This window comes from Eulemur rufifrons, chromosome 4, assembly GCF_041146395.1.
Source record: "Eulemur rufifrons isolate Redbay chromosome 4, OSU_ERuf_1, whole genome shotgun sequence".
NCBI lineage: Eukaryota > Metazoa > Chordata > Mammalia > Primates > Lemuridae > Eulemur > Eulemur rufifrons.
Genome location: NC_090986.1, coordinates 41,246,877 through 41,265,656, shown reverse-complemented (window position 1 = coordinate 41,265,656; position 18,780 = coordinate 41,246,877). Strand labels below are relative to the sequence as shown.

Genomic DNA, 18,780 nt, shown 5'->3' with positions numbered 1-18,780 from the left:
AATTTGACAATCTGGTGTTTGATCCCTTTTTATGTTCTCTTGGCACTCTAAGAAGAAAGCTGCAGTAACATCATTTGAAAGCTTTTTAAAATATTACGTCAATTGCTTTTATGAACGACTTTGATAATGTACTAATTTTCTACTACCAATGACCTTGATTTTGGTTTCAAAAGAATTTTCCATTTCTCAACTTAAAGAAATTGACATTTAAGAGAAAATAAATACTGTATTAAAAGGTTGTTAGCCTTCAACAACTCTGGAGCACATTATCCCACAATCATAATCGAGATAACCCGTGGAACATCTATTTATATTAGTCCAGAGTGCTTAGTCATGTCATACAGCTGATGTGAGTGTTCACTGTTTTATTTGAACTTACCCGAAAAGCTGAGGGGGAAAGGATCTCTAGGGAGACTAGTACATCTCTATGTTGATTTTCATATCAATTTAAAAATTTCAGTGGGAATTATTAATTTGAGAAACATATACTTTTAAGTATGTAAGTGTGTATTTACTTTGTAAGAGATAAAAATGAGAATGTCAGACCTGGAAGGTACCAATAAGATATTTTCATCCAGGTCCGTCCTTTCACAGATGAGAAAGTGTCCCAGAAGAGGTCAGGTGGCTTTTGCAATGTCAGCTAGTGAGCTAAGATTGGTGTCTGGACTTCAGTCCCGTATCCTGAGTATTGGTGTGGTTATTTACACTGTACCTCCCTGCTAGCTCAACCAGAGCAGCAAAAGACTCTGATGAGAGTACTGTTTTACTTTACCTAGCATTAACTCGTTATTTCAGTGAGTGACTGTCTATAGTAATGGTACTTTATTTACATTTCACTTTATTGCTATTGTTCAGATTTAGGAATTTGAATAAAATAAGGGCCAAACTTAAATTTTAAAGTCAACTTACCTGTTTTAATCAGCAGACCAGGATATGGTCACATTATTTCATGTTTTAGAATATAAAGAAGAAAGTTTACCAGTGGCAATTTAATTTTTCTATCCAGTCACAGTATATTTTTTATGTTTTATACCTATTTGTAAAAAGTTGGTCTGTTTTCCTATTTTAAATCTGATGCCTTGCAATTCTGTTTACACATCACTATATTTATGGAAACTACTTTGGTATTAAAATTTTCTCTGTGGGATTTTCTAAGGTGGTCTTATTTTCATGCTCAATTATGATCACATCCAGATGAGTTATTTCAATGTTAGTTACTTTAGATTTTCTTAACTGGGGAAAACAAAGATTAGGCAATACAAAAATACCTCTGGACTGGTTTCTTACCAGTTACCCTTCTTTAGAGACATAAAATAGGAACCCGTGGTAATATGAGGAAATTATAAAATGAATGTGATGAAAGTAACTTATTTTAACCTTCTGAATAGCATTCTGTTAAAGCCGGCATTGGTTGACTTTTCAGAAATTTTATGGAAGAAATTCTTTCTGTGCTACTTTAAACATTTTCTTCTGTGGATTCAAGATATGTGCTTTTTTTTTTTTTTTTTTTTTTATGCCTAGCTATTCTCTTCTGGATCCCATAGAATGTTAGTGCTTATGAAGTGTTAAATAATAAACCTAATGACCTTCCCTGTCCTTTAGATCCCTGGACCAAGGCATGCTGAGAGGCAGCTTAGTGTGTAGTGATAGCGGCAAGTTGAATGCATTTTTAGGGTGCTTTCTTAAGCAGACCTAAGCTCACTGAAGCAGATTGACATTTTTTTAGTCAACACTTGAAAATCATTGGCAGTATTTCCAGGCCTTGCACTTAACTTCGAGTTCCAGTTAAACTTCCTTTTTCAGAGAAGTAACTGAACTCATTGAAGCTATAATTTCAGTTCAGATGCAGTTTTAACTTTGGTATATTGCTAGGGCGGTGGCTTTCAATCATTAGCATCAGAATCCCCCAGAGGCTCATTACAACATGTAATACTAGACCTCTGACCTCTGAGAGGATTCTGTTTTAGGAAGGTTCTTGAGGAGGTGTAGAGCAAGACTGGAGGCTGGCAGGAAATGAATTATATCTGAGAAAGAAGAGATGAATTTGAGATATCTAGGAGCTAGAATTGATGGGACTTAGTGATAAGAGTTTTTGGGAAAGGGAGTTGTTTAGCTTAGGCTTCCGTTTTCTGGCTCTGAAATTTGGGGCTTCATCAGGGCAGAGCATGTGGAAAGATGAACAGGCTTGGAGATTAGATAATGTATGCACTTAAGAAATTACTAAATTTTAAATCCTAGGCAGGAATAATGACAGTGATATGGCTGAGAAAAGTTTCCTGGAAGTTATTAGAAAAATCACCATACTAAATATGGTGAACAGGGGTGAGAGACGGGGGAAAAACCCTCGTTAGACTTAATAGTCTTGGGGAGATTTTGAAAGGTAATCACAAATAAAATAGGAACCTTGAAATTGATGGCTATAATTGTAAATTAGTTTGAGTGACATCCCACTGAAACCTATATTGAACCGGAAAGTTAACTGACAGGTAGGGTTATATCAAACTAAATTTGAAAGCCAATTATGTTATTTGAAGCATGTCCATTCTTTCTCAGTGGTTTCTAACAGGGTGATTGGGGATACTCTAATCTGAAATTCTAAATGTTGTATGGAAAGCTAAATAGAAAGTGGGGTGGGCATGTGTACATGTGTGTACACATGTAAAATCAAGTGTGATGTGTGTAAATGGAAAATTTTACATAATGCATCCTGTTGACTACATACAACTGACTTTATACAAATTATCAGAAACAAAAAATATTTAGTTAAAAACAAACATGGTTTATCATCCTTGGACAATTGGTCAGTTCCTCCAACTATATTTATTTGTATTCATGAGATAGGTTGGATTTAGTTTTATTAGTCCTGAGATGTTTGGAAAATGTGTCCATAAAGAAGAAATTTCTTATTCCTTTTTTCTAATGATACTTATATATTTTTTTCTTTTCATATTTGTAATTTGCTATGGCAAAGATGTTCTCTTTTAAGTTTCTTTACCTTATTCTGCTTTCTTAAACCAATTGGAATTAAGTAGTTTCATGTGAAAATTTGGTAACAAAATTGAGCTGTAACCTATGAGTTTCACTGATGTAGATGGTACCGTTGGCAGGGTTGGCTGTGGATGGGGATTAAAATGGAGAATAAGGAGAGGTGTTTCATTTTTTATTCAAATGATACTCATATGTTGTGAATATGCTTTCAGGTCAGATAAACTTGGGTTTGAATTATAACTAAGAAAGGTAGCTCCTGGAAAATTGCTTAATCCCATTAAGCTTCAGTCTCACAGCTACAAAATGGGGATTACACTAAGTATAGAGCTGTACTGGTGATAAAATTAAGCTGCATATGAAGTGTGTATGAAGCAATGCTGCTACAGTGCTTGTATTAGTTTTTTGTTGCCACTGTAACAAATTACTACAAGTTTAGTGACTGTTAAAATAACAGATTTATTCTCCTGCAATTCTGGATGTCATGTCTAAAATGAGTCTTAAGGTGTTACGATCAAGGTGCGTCAACAGTGTTGGTTTCTTCTTGAAGCTCATTCCTTGCTCTTTTCACCTCCAGAGGGAGCCGCATTCCTTGGCTCCTGGCCGCATCACTCCAGTCTCTGTGGTCACATCCCCTTCTCTTCTATGATACTCAAGTCTCCCTCTTTCTCTCTCTCTCTTTTAAGGACACTTGTGATTGGTTACATTTAGGACCTGCTGGGATAATCCAGGATGTCCCCCAATCTCAAGATCTTACTAATAATTTAATCATATTTGCAGAGTTCCTTTTGCCCTATAAGGTAACATTCACAAATTCCAGGAATTAGGAAGTAGACATGGGGGGAGGGAGTCATTATTCAGCCTTTCACTGAACTCAGTAAATTATCAATATTTTAAATTGTGAATGAGGACCAAAGAATTAGAAATAGAATCCTTTTTTCAAGTTAAAACCATTTGTGGTGGTACAATATAGATTATTCAGATACAGTGTATTTCACGTACAGATAGATGTCTCTTACAGCATGTATATAACCATTCTGGAGTGCATGAAAAATGGGATCTAAAATGTGTAACAATTAGGTAATGGCTTAAATAAGGCCTCATTGGAGGAGTAGGAACATCCAAGTTGGTCAGACTTTCTAGGAATATATTGCAGGATCACTGTGTTGGAGAAAAGGAAGATCTGATAACATCATTTCTTGCCAATTTCTGTCTGAGAAACAAGTGAGTCTGAAAGAGTGTTTTCAAGGGAGCAAGAATGCTGACCTCCTAGCTCTACTAAATTGTAATTCTTTCGTCATTTAATATCTATTTACTGAGTATCTGTTCTGGTTGAGGCACTGAGCTAGGTCTTGCCCTTTGATCTGATAGTACGTTTTACAGTAACTCTCAGGTATATAGTCCTTGCTTAGCTCTTTGGTTCACTCAGACATTTCATATTTTTTTCTAGGTTGTAGTCATTAAATGAAACTTTCGGCTAATTTTAGGCCCCTGGGAACCTTGAGTATGCTTTATCTGATTAAAGGAGTTAGTTAAATTCTTACATCCTCTAAAATAATGGTTCTTAACCATGGGTAATTTTGTCCAACCTCTTCTCCCCAGAGGACATTTGTCAATGTCTGGAGACATTTCTGATTTTTTTCATGACTGAGTGGGGAAGCAGTACTGGTATTTAATGGATAGAGGCCAGGAATGCTGGTTAACATCCTAAAATGCACAGGACAATCCCCTCACCACAAAGAATTATGAGTTTCAAAATGTAAATATTGCTGAGGTTGAGAACCACGATCTAAAATTATATTATCTCTGTTAACCTTTGGCATAAATAAATAGTGAAAAATTTGGTGTTTTCTATCTTGGGATTGTTCCAGTAAACATTAGAGAGGCTTATGTGGAGTGGGAAATATTTAGGACTAAAGTGATTTATGACATAACACTTGAGGAATCTTATTTGGAGGGGCACTAATTTTTTTTATGGTTAAAAATTAAAATTTTGAAACAAGTATTATAGGCAGGGGAGAATGATTTACTTTTAAATAACATGGAGACTTCTGAACATGTTGCATGACTAGTTTGGTTTGCATTATTTTGACTATGTGGGGGTTGTATCATAGACACATAGCACATTTAATATATTTAAATCATAGCCAAGGAATTGATATAATGATAACTTACAAGTAACAATTTACATCACCTTATGCTTTACAGAGAACTTTCATATACATCAGAAGGGAAATAAGTATTTATGTGCTAGGTACTTTAAATGTTTGACTTTTCACAAAACTAAAGATAGACTTTTTTTTTTTAAGATAAGAAAATGTACCTTCAGGAAACTAACAAATTTTCGCATTTAATCTTGTACATGATTATTTTATAATTCTATTTCCAGTTGATGGGTACTTACCTTGCAAAAACCACACTTGTAAGGACCTAGCAATGGTAAAGTACAGTAAATCAGTACTTTGCAGTTGATCTTTCAGTATGAGAATTGACAATATTGCATTTATTTAGTAGTGTTTTAAAAAGTGCTTTGGCAGTTTTCCATCTGTGGAATATATGATAACTTGTATATGCAAGAAAATGGAATATGTGTCTAAATTTTGTCAGAAAAGATGGCAATGGGGAACTTCTACCATTGTCTTGGAAGAGAGATCTAGGTAGGAAATTATGGTTAACATAGGCTTTGAACCAACACTTGGAGAAAATGTTGAGTTATAAGGAAAATTTTGGGAGATTAAAAAAATTATTTCAAAAAATATATTAAGGTAGAAAGTATTTGTGATTGCACTAATACTAAAACAGGGTCTTGGGAAAGTCTATGAATCACATCAAGCCTTAATAAGTTTGTAACCTTGGGAAAGTGTCTTAAGCTTTTGGAGTTTCAGTTTCCTAATCTCTAAATCATTATATTGTGTGGATTAATGGAGATAATGTAGAATAGTTAACATAATTATTGATATAAAGGGCTTAGTAAAGACAATTGTTATGATTATTACATAATTAAGCATAAAGTAGGATTTAAACAGAACACAACTGGAAAACACTTCATTAATACTAGTGTCTTTAATATTTTTCAAATGTTCTGTGAAAAAAAAATGAATTTTTCAAAGTATAAGTAAAATAGGTCTTTGGTTATAGGACTTCTCAGAGTTTCAATTTGTGATTATGTATATTCAAGAGGACAACACAGTATGCAGCACTTTTCAAAATTTTTTGATCTTAAGTCCAATTAAAATCTTGCCAGTTTCTCCTGTTCTGTGGTGCAGTTTGAGAAACACTTGAAAGGAAGTATATCACCTGACATCATATTGTTGTTCCAATATCATGATCCTAAAGAATAGAAGATTTATATTTATAATCAAATTTCATATTTCCCATTGACTTTGAGCATGGGCTCAAGTCTGGAAGGACACCTGAAAAGTCTAGTTTAGTATTCTTTTAAATTATATCTTTAGAAGTATCAGTGGTTTTGATAAACTTTTTTTTTTTTTTTTTTTGAGACAGAGTCTCACTCTGTTGCCCAGGCTAGAGTGAGTGCCGTGGCGTCAGCCTAGCTCACAGCAACCTCAAACTCCTGAGCTCAGGCGATCCTCCTGTCTCAGCCTCCCGAGTAGCTGGGACTACAGGCATGCACCACCATGCCCGGCTAATTTTTTTTTTCTATATATATTTTTTAGCTGTCCATATAATGTCTTTCTATTTTTAGTAGAGATGGGGTCTCACTCTTGCTCAGGCTGGTCTCGAACTCCTGAGCTCAAAGGATCCGCCCACCTCGGCCTCCCAGAGTGCTAGGATTACAGGCGTGAGCCACCGCACCCGGCCTTGATAAACTTTTTGATGATGCTGCTACTTGTCTTCACTCTTTTTGCTTCTTTGAGGAGAAGTAATTAGTAATTTAGTAATTGTGTGTGTACTCTCTCTGTGTGTGTGTGTGTGTGTGTGTAAGATATCGTGAGGGGTAAGAAAATAATCCACTAGTTAATCCCCAACTCTCATCTTACTCCAGCTCTCTACAACACTGTTGATCCAGCCTGCTTTCTGTCCTGCTTGCCTGCACTGGGGCAGGCCACTCCTATCACCCCGGGTGGCCCTTCTCTGCCTTGCTTCTTAACCCTTAAGTGTTGGGTTCCCAGGGCTCAAACCTTGGACCTCTTCTCTATCTATACTTTCTAGGTGATCTCATTCAGTCTTATGACTTTATGTTTCATCTATATGCTGAAAACTCCCCACATTCTATCTCCAGTGTAGATTTCTCCCTTGAGCATCTTACTTGAATGTCTAATTACCAATTACCTGCTCTACCTCCTCTACTGTAAGTGTCTCACCAAAGCCCACTGTTTTCATTACTGCGGCTACCTAGTATTGTTACCTACAGGAGAAAATTACGGGTAAGTGTGTTTAGTAGACATCTGTAGTTTTTCCCTCAACACATTTTATATAATGGAATGTCATAACTCCAGTTAATAAACAGATCCATGTGTAATGGATACTACATTCTGTATTCAGTAGTCACCTTTAATATACACTGTTTCTGGCTTGCCGTCTCACAGGGGATATACATGTGAGTCTCAATTGTGAAATCAGTTTTATGTAATAGAAAGCATATTACGTAAAGTAAGAAAGAAGAATTATAAGAGCCTCTGGTTGAGAGAGTTAAGGATTAAACTCACCTGCCACAGCACTCTTCAGTTTTGTTATTTAAGCAGCATTGTGTGCCAGTGTCTTTGAATACATGTGTATTTTTTTTCTCTTTAACTGAAACTGTGCTATTCTTAGTTGTGTGTGGGAGAGCTGTGAAATTTAATAATAAATTTTTTTTTAACAAGAGGGTACTTATTCATTTGTCAAGATTGGAATAAGCATTATGTTGCTAGGGCAAAAAGTGTTGAATTTCTAAGAGTTTTTCCTCACATAGGTTAAGTACAGAAATCATCAAGTTTATATATTTATGCTCACTAATTATCTCCAGGGACGGTATTGTTTTCTCAAGTGTCACTTTTACAGTTCCCACAATAATCGGATATAGCTGCATTTTGTAGCAATGGTGGATTAAAACCCATGAGTCACAGGTCTGCCGGGACTGGGAGGTTGTCAAATGGAATGCAGTTTCGTTTTTAGGGATTGAAGGTGGGAGGGAAGGAGGAAGAATTTCAGTTTCTTACTTTTCTTTTTAATGCATCCTCTTTGAGAGAAAGAAAGAACAAGTGAAACATTCTAAGAATTCATCTTTAACTTCTTTTATTCACATATCTCTTCTGTTTGACACGGTGATTAGAGAAAGGTGATAGTATTTGCTCTATTTTAAATAATGCAATGGATGAGCTTCCATTAATAGAACAGTAGAACTTCCATTAATAGAAAAGGAAGCCATTTCCTGATATATTCCTAAATTCCTTCTTTGATTCCTACATTTTGCATAGAATTGGCCCCCTTTTCTTAGAGACAGCAGTGTTAGAAATTATTTTCTGTGTTTCTTAAAATTTCACTTAGTACCCTTAGGCTTGCTCAAGACTCCTAGACTTTCCTCCTATTTGGAGACAGACTGTCTTGTTGCATATATAAAAATGATGCCACTCTTCTGTCATCAGGAGGACATCTGCCTTGAATTGTCTCCGTCTTCCACTGCCGTACACGCCTCTGCCCTTGCCCCATGCATATCTTACAGATTTAAACCAGATTCAGTCACATACTTTTTCTTGTGACCACTTATGAAATCATTCAGGGCCTCATTTCTTGATTTTTTTTTTTTTTTAGTTGTGAACAGGTGGCCACAACTGCATAAGCAACAACTGGAGAACAGAGATTACTTAGTGGCTTGGAGAGGAACCAAGTATCTTGTGAGCCCAGCTCCTCTAATATCAAACTAGTTTCCCAAGAGGCAACGCCCAGGTCAGCTGGTGCCACTCAAGGCAGGGCTGGAACTAGCTTTTGAAGGGTTGGGTCCCTAGGAAGAATCCACACCTAGCTCTGGGAAGTAGCCCCAGGAAGTAGAGGCCTGATCGCTCCATGAGCTGCAGTTGTTCTGGGCAACAAAGAAAACAAGATAGAAACTCCTTCTGATAGCAGGGAGGAGCCTGAACTGGGTAGTTATTAATACATAGGCTTGAGCAGCTTATGGAATCCCAGATTCCTTGTTAACCAGGGAGGCTTAGGCTGGTGGTGGGGGCAGGTGGGGCCGACTTCTTAGCTTTTCTGTTAGAATGTGGGGAAATCTCCTTTCTCCTCCATGGTACTGGGGCCAAAAATTTCCCTACTCTGTCAGAAATTCCAGCGTGAGTTTTTAATCATATGTGGTTCCCTATGTAATGGTTCAGTCAGAAAACTGTATTTGATCTTAACTGAGGTTGGCTTGGACAGGGTGGGGACTGGGATTTGGGGAGAAGAGATGATTTTAAAGTATGGAGAATGCAGCTCTTGGGAGGTTATGATACTGAGGCAGAGCATGGGGAGATAGAGCCTTCCCATGCTACAAATGAGAAAGTTGGTACCTTGAGGAAGAAAGGAACCAAGCCCTGGGAGAGGAACATAAAGAGAGAAGTGGGATTCTGTGTCAAACTTGAGGAAGCTCACCTCTCATTTGGGAGAGAATTTCCTCTGCCCTGTTGGTCCCTGATCTGCTGAGCTGATTCTGTGAGTGGCTGTAGGTAACTCATATATGAACAGTAAATGCTCGGTTATTCTTAGCCAGGCCTCGGATTGACTCCGGGATACGACCGTTTGGCGGGTATGGCTCCAGCTCTCGGCAGTCCCTCAGAGGACACTACGGACAAGGCTGTGGTGGGTGCATGCGACTGGGCCCAGAGTTAGCTTCTTGGATAAACGGAATGTATTTGGAAATATTTTTGGTGTAGCCTTAGAACATAACTGGCTGGCACACACTGGTAAATCTATAATCCTATCCATTAGCACTTTGTTCCCAAACTGCACTATCAGATATGAGGAAGAAAGATTCGATCTGTGTAGGCACATTTTTCCTTAGATTTTGAGCTTTTGGAAAATTTAAGAATATTTGGCCAAGGCAGACCCTGGTAGACCAAGGATATGTGAGGAGGATTGGCTTGGTGCCAACATGGATGTTTAGATAATGACAGTAATTCCATGCCAGCTGGCCTTGCCCTTTGGCCTTGTTCTAGAAATAATTTCTTATCCTCATTCAAAGCCTTCTCTGGTGTAAGAGAGCAAGGAAAGTATAAGATGAAAGAGTGTCTTGAATTATGTTTCATAGAAATGTCTCTTCTGGGAGGGAAAAACTGTGTCTGGGTGGGAACTAGGTTGTCCTTTTGCCACTGACCTTTCCCTCAGTGGTTTAGCTGAGATGGATAATTAGGCAACAGTCTTTTTTTTTTTTATATTTTTATTTTTTTTTTTATTTCATCTTATTGTTATGGGGGATACAGAAATTGCAGGTTACATACGTTTAGGCAACAGTCTTGAAATGTCTCCTTTACTTGTTCTGCCTGGATTAAGCCCTTTAAAAATCTCTCACTGAAGCCTGGTGGGCTGGTACTGTTGTTCTTCATTTTTATAGGCCAGGCTAAGGAGATAAGTTAAGTACGTGAACATGTATCTAATGAGTTAAGTAACGTGAACATGTTCTCACGGCTGGTAAAAGTGGAGCCAGAATTCACACTCAGGAGGTCTGGCTCCAGAGCCTGCCCTCCTAGCCGAGCTGCCTCCTCAGGGAAGGACCTGGCATGGGATCTCCTGAAGAGTCAGAGCCTCTACCTCGACTTTCTTTCCCTGGTCCTTTGGTTAGAAATGATATTTCACAATTGATTGGTACAAATAATTTAAAATCTTTGAATAAAAAAGGGAGCATCAGGCCTAGAGCTTCCTGGTTCCAAGTATACCTAGTAGCTGTTAGGATAAGATGATTAGAGAAGAATGAGTTCACTGAGGGGCTCCCTTGTTCCTGACCTCTGGTAGGAAGTTCAGAGGTCTGTGATGGGCGTATATCTTCTGCCTTTTGTCAGGTAGCAAAGGAATTATCAGAGTTATTCCTTTAACAGAGTGGAAGATTACATCTATGCTATACTTGCTACTTTTATTTATTTATTTATTTATTTATTTTTGAGACAGGGTCTTGCTCTGTCACCCGGGCTAGAGTGCAGTGGCATCATCATAGCTCACAGCAATCTCAAACTCCTGGGCTCAGGCCATCCTCCTGCCACAGCCTCCCAAGTAGCTTGGGACTACAGCCATGTGCCACCCCCACCCCCGCTCATTTTTGTCTTTTTTGTAGAAACAAGGTCTTGCTATGTTGCCCAGGATGATCTCGAATGCCTATCCTCAAGTGACCCTCTTGCCTCAGCCTCCCAAAGTGCTAGGATTACAGGTGTAAGCCACCGTGTCTGGCTTATACTTGCTATTTCTTGAATATTTAACATATTTAAACGTTAACATATGATCCAAGCATAGAATAAAGGCTGTCAAGATACCTATTTTTTGAACTATGCATATTTTATCTCTACCCCTTTTTATGGTAAATTTGGGTTTTAATGTAGGTATGGATTCTTTGGCCTTTGTCTTTCGGAGCTCTGCTGGGAAGCTTTTTCAGCACAGAGACCAGCATTTAAGCTTTGTACTCAGCACTCTGAAGTTGGTCTTCATTTTTGTATTTGTTTTTTGGAGGGGTTGTTGATTTATGATTGTAAAGGATTCCCTTTTATTGCGATTTTTAAAGATAATAGCTTAAAAAAGAAGCACAATTATTAGTGTCCATATAATTTGAGTCAAAATTGGAAATACTTTAAGTAAATTAATGCAATTGAATTGTTCTCTTTGACGTTGTATGAATATTTATTAAGAATCTGCTGAGACTTTTTCATTTCAGACTTTTTAAATCAGTATTTGGGAGCCTCTGTGTGCCGTGCACTGTGTGAGGCATTTTTAAACAAATATTTGTATGTGCTTGCCAAGTGGGTAGCCTCTGTCTTAAGGCACTCGGAAAATAGTAGTGAACAAAAGTACAAACCTCTCCTGGCTTCTGGTGCAGGAGAGGAAAAAAACAAATGCATGCAGTAGATGGTTATAAATACAAAAATTAAGTGGGGGATGAGAGATAGGTGGGCTAGTTCTAATTCTAAATATTGGGGTCTAGCATGACTTCACTAGGAAGGCTTTGTGGGCAGAGCGGTGGGTAAAATGGGCCCTGCCCTCACATAGCTTATAGTCTATTAATGATGACTGTTTCTTGATGAACACTTCACCATGAGGTTAGGGACTCTAAATTAATGTGTACATTTTTCCTCGTAGTTTACTGAAATAGAGGACATTATCCTCAGTTTATCCAGAAAGAAACTGAGAGTCAAGTAAATTGCCCAAATCAACATAGCCAGTGAGGCCCAGCTCTGACTGCAAAGCCCATGCTCTTAAACATAGTATTATGCCATGTCAACTGGAGACATATTTGTTATGGAGGAATTATCCAACTTTGGAGATAAGGCTGCTTTATTTTTGGCTCTGATGTGTTGTGCAGTAACTTGGCTGGTTCGTGGAGAGTCTATGTTACCGTGAACTTCCCCTCCCTCCTTGTGTTCCTTCTATTTAGAAGGCCTAGGGATTGGACCCTGTGGCCATGACAGGCAAAGGAGCTGCCAGGTTACTGACTTCCATGGAGTAGGTTGTGTTTGTTGTGAGAAAGTGAATGCTATTTACTCCAGCAAATGATTGACTACTTGAATTCCTGGCATTGCATTTCAGAGATAGGACGCTAATTTGGCTGGCCTATGTGTCATTGCGTTCAAGAGCATGTTGTAAATGCTCACATTTGGAAGGGAATATAAAGTGAGTGAAAGGTAATAATGCCAAGGTCGCTGCTCATTGTGAGTGTTTATCACAGAATTGGCCATATCTTGTATGTCCAATGACTGCTTTTTATTGAGGGCTGTGGAAAGGAGGTCAGAGGTTCAGGAGAGTTCCATTTTTCCTTCTGGCTTGAGTGTGCTTATGATAAAAGTGGGATGATTTTCAGCCTGCTACATCATTTGCATTAGGTATTGATGGATCTTTTGTGTTTTGGCTAATTTAATATTTGAGGTGTGTAGGTTGGTGATTAATCTAAAAGGTGGCTATATATTTACAACTTTTACAACTCTGTTATTTTTTATTTTATTTTTTGTAGAGACAGGGTCTCACTCTGTCTCACTCTGACTGCAGTGCAGTAGCATGATCATGTCTCACTGTAACCTTGAACTCCTGGGCTCAAACAATTCTCCCTAGTAGCTAGTGCTATAGGCACACGCCATCATACCCAGCTAATTTTTCTTAGTTTTTAGAATTGAGTCTCACTATGTTGCCTGGGCTTGTCTCGAACTCCTGATCTTGCTCAATTGATCCTCCTGCCTCGGCCTCCCGAAGCACTGGGATTACAGGCGTGAGCCACTGTGCCCAGCCGACTCTGTTATTTTTTTGTTGTTAGCTTCTAGTGACTTTCCCCACTTACTACTTCCAAAATTAAGTGCTATTGATTTTTTACATGATGATTTTCTTTTTATTCAAGAGGTAAGCTTTGGTTTGAGCAATTGGGCTGTGAGATTTATTCTACTAATTTACCTTTTTTGAATATGCAGAAAAGTATATGTGTTATAAATGTACCATTTAAAGACTTTTTAGAAACTGAACACAGCCAGCTTCCCCATCAAAATATAAATTGTCAGCATCCTAGAGGCCTCCATCCTCTTCCAATCAACTTTTGTCGTTCTCTTCCCATAAGGGTAACCACTATCCTGACTTATAACAGCATATTTTTGTTTTGCCTGTTTTTGTACTTTATATGAATGGACCAATACAACCTGTACTCTTTTGCATCTGGCTTCTTTTTCTTCCCATTGTTTATGAGGTTGAACCTATGGTGGAATGTAGTTGTAGGTTGTTCATTCTCATTGCCATATAATATTTCATGGTATGGCTATTCCATAATGTATTCTGCTGTTAAAGACATGTGCAGCTTCACCTTTTTGCTATTATGAATAGTTATAAATGTTCTTGTATATGAATTTTGGTGAACATATATAAGCATTTGTGTTGGGTATATACCTTGGAGTAGAATTACTAGATCATAGAATATGAATATATTTAGCTTGAATAGATACTACCAAGTGAGTAAAAGTTTAAGTAGTTGTACCAATTTACATTTCCACCAGTAGTGTGAGAGTTTGTAAATTTTACTGAGATGCCTTTTTTGGGAGTGGGTGAGAGGGGCTTATTATTCTTAGGTCCATTTCAGTTCATGTTTGTCCTGAGTAAAGAAATGGTCATAGTTGCTTTGTTGATTCTTTGAAAGGTAAGTCAAATATTTATCTCTGTTTACTCATACTGTCCTTTTTCTTTCTCTCTGTGTACGTGAATACATGTGCTCTATGTCTTATATACACATACAGAGAAAACATGCATACGTGTATATTTTATCTTACAAATATACCACTGTGCTGAAGCACTGGGAAAGCCCCCTTAGAGTCTGTCTTGCTCAGGCTTCCAGAGTCTGAATTTTTGCTGATCTGCATAAGTGTCTCTAATGAGAGAAGCACATTATTTTCAGGTGACCCATTCCCTTGATAAATAATATGCTTTTGCCTTTTTAACATAGAGGTGGCATTTGCTTCTTTTTAACTTATCCTATAAATATCATCCCCTTAGACAGGTGAACAAAAACCCATGATTCTTGTGGTAAAGTTTCTTTAGGCAGAGGTTCATGACTGTTTTTTAAATGGTACTTTTCAACATCTGCAGTGTCAAAATCTCCAAGCAGTTTTCTATGGGGAACTTGGGTACAAAACCCTGTGGATGATGGAGAAACAACTCAGTGCAAAGCTGCTTTTTTTTTTTTAAGGTGTTTTTTTTTTTTTATTGTTCTCAATTTTCATTTCATGAATAACACTGATTTTTCCCTTCCCTGATTGGGTTTAAACATTGCTTAAAATGAAAATACAAAAAGTGCAAATAATGCATTTTAAAAATGACTGAGTAAAAGGAGAAGAAAACATAGCTTTTTATAGAAAATTGACATTATATTTCATCACATCAATGAATATGGAAACATTCTTCTGATGAATAATATGTGCTCTAAGATTTCTGAACTTCCAGGTGATATTAATATTTATAGAACTTTAGAATAAAATGTTTTTTTTCTTTCTTATAATTAATAATTTAAGGTTCACAGATATTACTTAATAGATATTTTCTTTCTTTACAGGCAAGAAGAGACTGATAGGAGAGTGAAAAATGTAAGATGTATTTACTTTAAATGGAACATTATAAGAGGGTTTTATGTCCAAGTTCTGTAAGAAGACAGTGGATCTAAAAATATACTGTCTATCCTTTTTCTAATTAACTTTTTGCTAGAAACCAACCAGTCACAAACTATAAATATGTTTAAATATACATATTATAATATATAGTTAGAATATATGTTTTCTGACTTTATGGTATAAGAGGGTAGGTTAGATTTAGGAAACTGGTTGTTAGGTGTCAGTAATGTGCAGAAGGCAAGTAAACACATTAGGATTTTTAGGGGAATAAATAGGACACCACCAAATCAAACTTTAAAGAAAAACTGTCTGTTTAAGGACTCTGGGTAACTGCTCAATGTGGATTCATAATATCTTTAATATTCAATACATAGTAAAAGCATATCTAAATATGTGATAGGTTGATTTTTCAAAACTTAATATCCTTATCAAGGAAGCTGAGAATTAATTGATTTTTAGTTATTCATTCTGTAAGTTTGTTAGAAAAATATCAATTCCTTTAAAGGTTTCATTTGTGTTTTTCTCTTAGTTTTTTTTTTTTTTCCTTTTTCGTATGCACTAGTATGAATACCTTTTGGAACCTGGGCTTTTGATCTAAGAATTTGCTCAGAGACAGAAAAATCTAGAAAGAATAATTAAGATTTTTAATGACCTTTCCACTTCCCAAATATGAAAGTAGGCTTTTCAACCATAGAGTGATATGTGCTATCATTTATCTATAGTATTCACCTGCATTTGAGCTTGCCATTGGGTACTAAATAGACTGACCTTGTTCATGGAATTTTTTTTTAAAGGTTTTGATAACGTTGTACTGGCTGGGAAGAAAAGCACAAAGTAACCCCTGCTATAATGGTCCCTATCTTAATTTGAAAGCATTTGAGAATCTTTTAGGACAAGCTCTGACTAAGGTAAGGAAACTGCATTTGTATGAGACTACTGTAACATAGTACTGCTTTCTCCTTTTCCTCCTCCTGCTCCTCCTCCTCCCCTGTAACAAATATGGCGGTACCACCTTTGCTCCACTCTAGGTTGGGCTCAGTAGAGATGATTGCTACCCATTTGCTGGCTCTATATGCCACCACAAAGGAGTGAGTTGTATCTATTCCAGTGCAATTTCCAAAGCATAGAGATAAATCTTTTAATTTTAGATAATTTGACATATGCATTTGCTTCCTTTCTTAATATTCTATATAACTTAACTGTTTCTTTTTACTCATTATGAACTCAACCTGTAGCAGAGAGGTGCTTCCTGGGCTATTAAACTGAGTAGAAGTTACTCAGTTTTTAAAATACTCATGGGTTCTTTTCATAGGTGATTATATCTCTAATGCTTACACTTTAATATCCCTCAAATTCTACCATGCTGGCTCTGTTTCCTAAAGAGTAGTGAATGCTAAGTGAAACCTGATAAGGTTTTCAAGTGAGTATCTTTTGTTTAATGTACATTTCTAGTCCTTCATATCCTGGAGTCAATATGACAGCCTTTTGAATGCTTAGGGACCATTTGAGGATAGTCAAGTGCCAGGATTGACCATAGTTCTGCCAAATATTCATTTATAAGATCGAAATGGGAAAACTAATTTTTCTGTGGAAGTATTTATCCAGGGGAATTTGCAGGGCTCAGAAGAAAATATGTGCTCAAAATTATATCACCGTCTAATTAATAGTACTTGCTCTGTGGGTTTTTCTGGTGATTAAATGATACCATACCAGTAAGGCATTTAGCATTAGGCTCTAGCACGTTGTAAGGATTCAGTAAACGTTAGTTACCAAGATTGGAACGTAGAAATTTGAGGCCAGGATGAAAATGATCACCTTGCCTTATATCTACTCTGATCTTTAAATCATTTTGTCTGAGCCCAGTCACATACATTATAGAGAGAAGATGGAATTATGGAGCCTAGAAGGTTTAGGTATTCCTTTTCTTCCCCCCATGAAACATAAGCAGTCGATAGCTCTCTACTTAAATTCCTGGAATAAGTTAGTAATAGTTGAGATATTAGCATGTACACACATTGTACTAGGTGTTAGGAGAACACTGATGGCAAATGACCCAATCTCGCAAAGCACAATTGTCTGAGATAGATGAGCGGATTGGTCATCGCAATGAAAGAGAGTGAGGCTCTCAGGGAGGAACTTTAGGGGACTTTGGGCACAAGGAGAGCCTGGCCTTATATTTCAGCTAAGAAAACTTTCAGTTAAAAACTGTGTGGGACTTTGGCTTATTCGTCAGTGTTCTCTTTAAAGCCTTCAGTCCTTTTTATGACAGCCTGACTCAGGTTGAATAATCCAGGCATGGTGTCTGTGCTGGGAATGCTTCATTAGAGGTTGTTTCCTGTCACCAGTGTCAAAATCATACTGGGTAAAAAGAATTTTTGGTAGATAGAAACTACAGTTGTGGTTTCATTATTCCATTATTATAAAGTGGGAATAGCTGGGAGGCATGTGAATATAATGTCTGTTTTGCATCAGTTCTATTAAAATAAAAACCATTGTGTTTATCAAATGTTTCCCATTTAACTTAATGCTTAAAGGCTAATACAAAATAACAATTAAAAAAATCCTTGGCATAAATTTTTGCACCTGAGTCATCTTAGAAGTTGGAGGTGACTCATTTTAGGTGACTTGTCAGGGGTGAAGTCCTCGTTAAAAACCAGGCACCAGGGCCAGACTCAGATATTTTATACCTGAAGTGGCTGCCATCAATAACTTCAACATTTTTGAGGTCAAAAGTCACCTTGCTGTGTGTTGAACTCTAAGGCTTTAACAAGTACATGTCTAAGAAACCTGATGGATCTAAAGACTGACTCACATATTTATTAATCTTTTTGTATTTTGAGAAGTATTTTGGTGGTACCAGTACTAGGCCTATCTTCCTTATCTGCTTGGAAATAGCAGGGTGTAAGGTAGGCACTTGTGTTTTCATGACAGGATGTCAACTCTAATGCCAGGGTATCTGGCATCTAAAGCATATGAAATCTTACTTAAATCTACTAGACCTTATTGGCGCTTCAAGCACTTGTCAAATAATTGAACCATGAACTGATGGTTCCAGTGTTAGTCAAAAGTATGCCTGAGTCAGCTACTAATTATTCATTGTAAACATTCTCCAACTTTTTCATGTTGAAAATACTCAAAAGTTGAAAGAATAGTATAACGAATACCCAGATTTGCACAATCTGATTCAGTTATTAAAATTTTCCACATTGGCTTTATCTATCTATCCATCTATGTTTTCACTTAACCATTCTACAGTAAATTAGGGATATCATAAATACTCAGCATGCATCTCCTAAGAATATGAATATTCCTCTATATAGCCACAATGTCTGCTATACTTTTAAAAAACTCAAATATTCCCCATTATCTAATATCCAGTTGATATTAAAAATTTCCCAATTGTTTCCCAACTATTTTTCATAGCTCTTTTTTTAATCTGAATCATGATTTAATCAAGATTTACACATTACTTTTGGTTGTTAGTAATTCCTAGTTTCTTTAAACTGTCTCTGTTAGTAAGCTCAGCTGAAAGTAACATTGCTGATTT

The 18,780-nt window shown here is 36.9% G+C and overlaps 1 protein-coding gene across 6 annotated transcripts in view; it reads left to right on the top strand.

Annotated features, from left to right (window-relative positions):
* The window catches only part of LMO7 (LIM domain 7), a 194,396-nt gene that overhangs the window by 118,803 nt on the left and 56,813 nt on the right, over positions 1-18,780 (top strand). For all 6 annotated transcript variants that reach the window (XM_069467663.1, XM_069467664.1, XM_069467668.1 and 3 more), the window contains 2 exons: positions 15,179-15,209; positions 16,028-16,141. In XM_069467663.1, the coding sequence (XP_069323764.1) occupies positions 15,179-15,209; positions 16,028-16,141 (145 nt within the window). The remainder of the gene's footprint in view (positions 1-15,178; positions 15,210-16,027; positions 16,142-18,780) is intronic.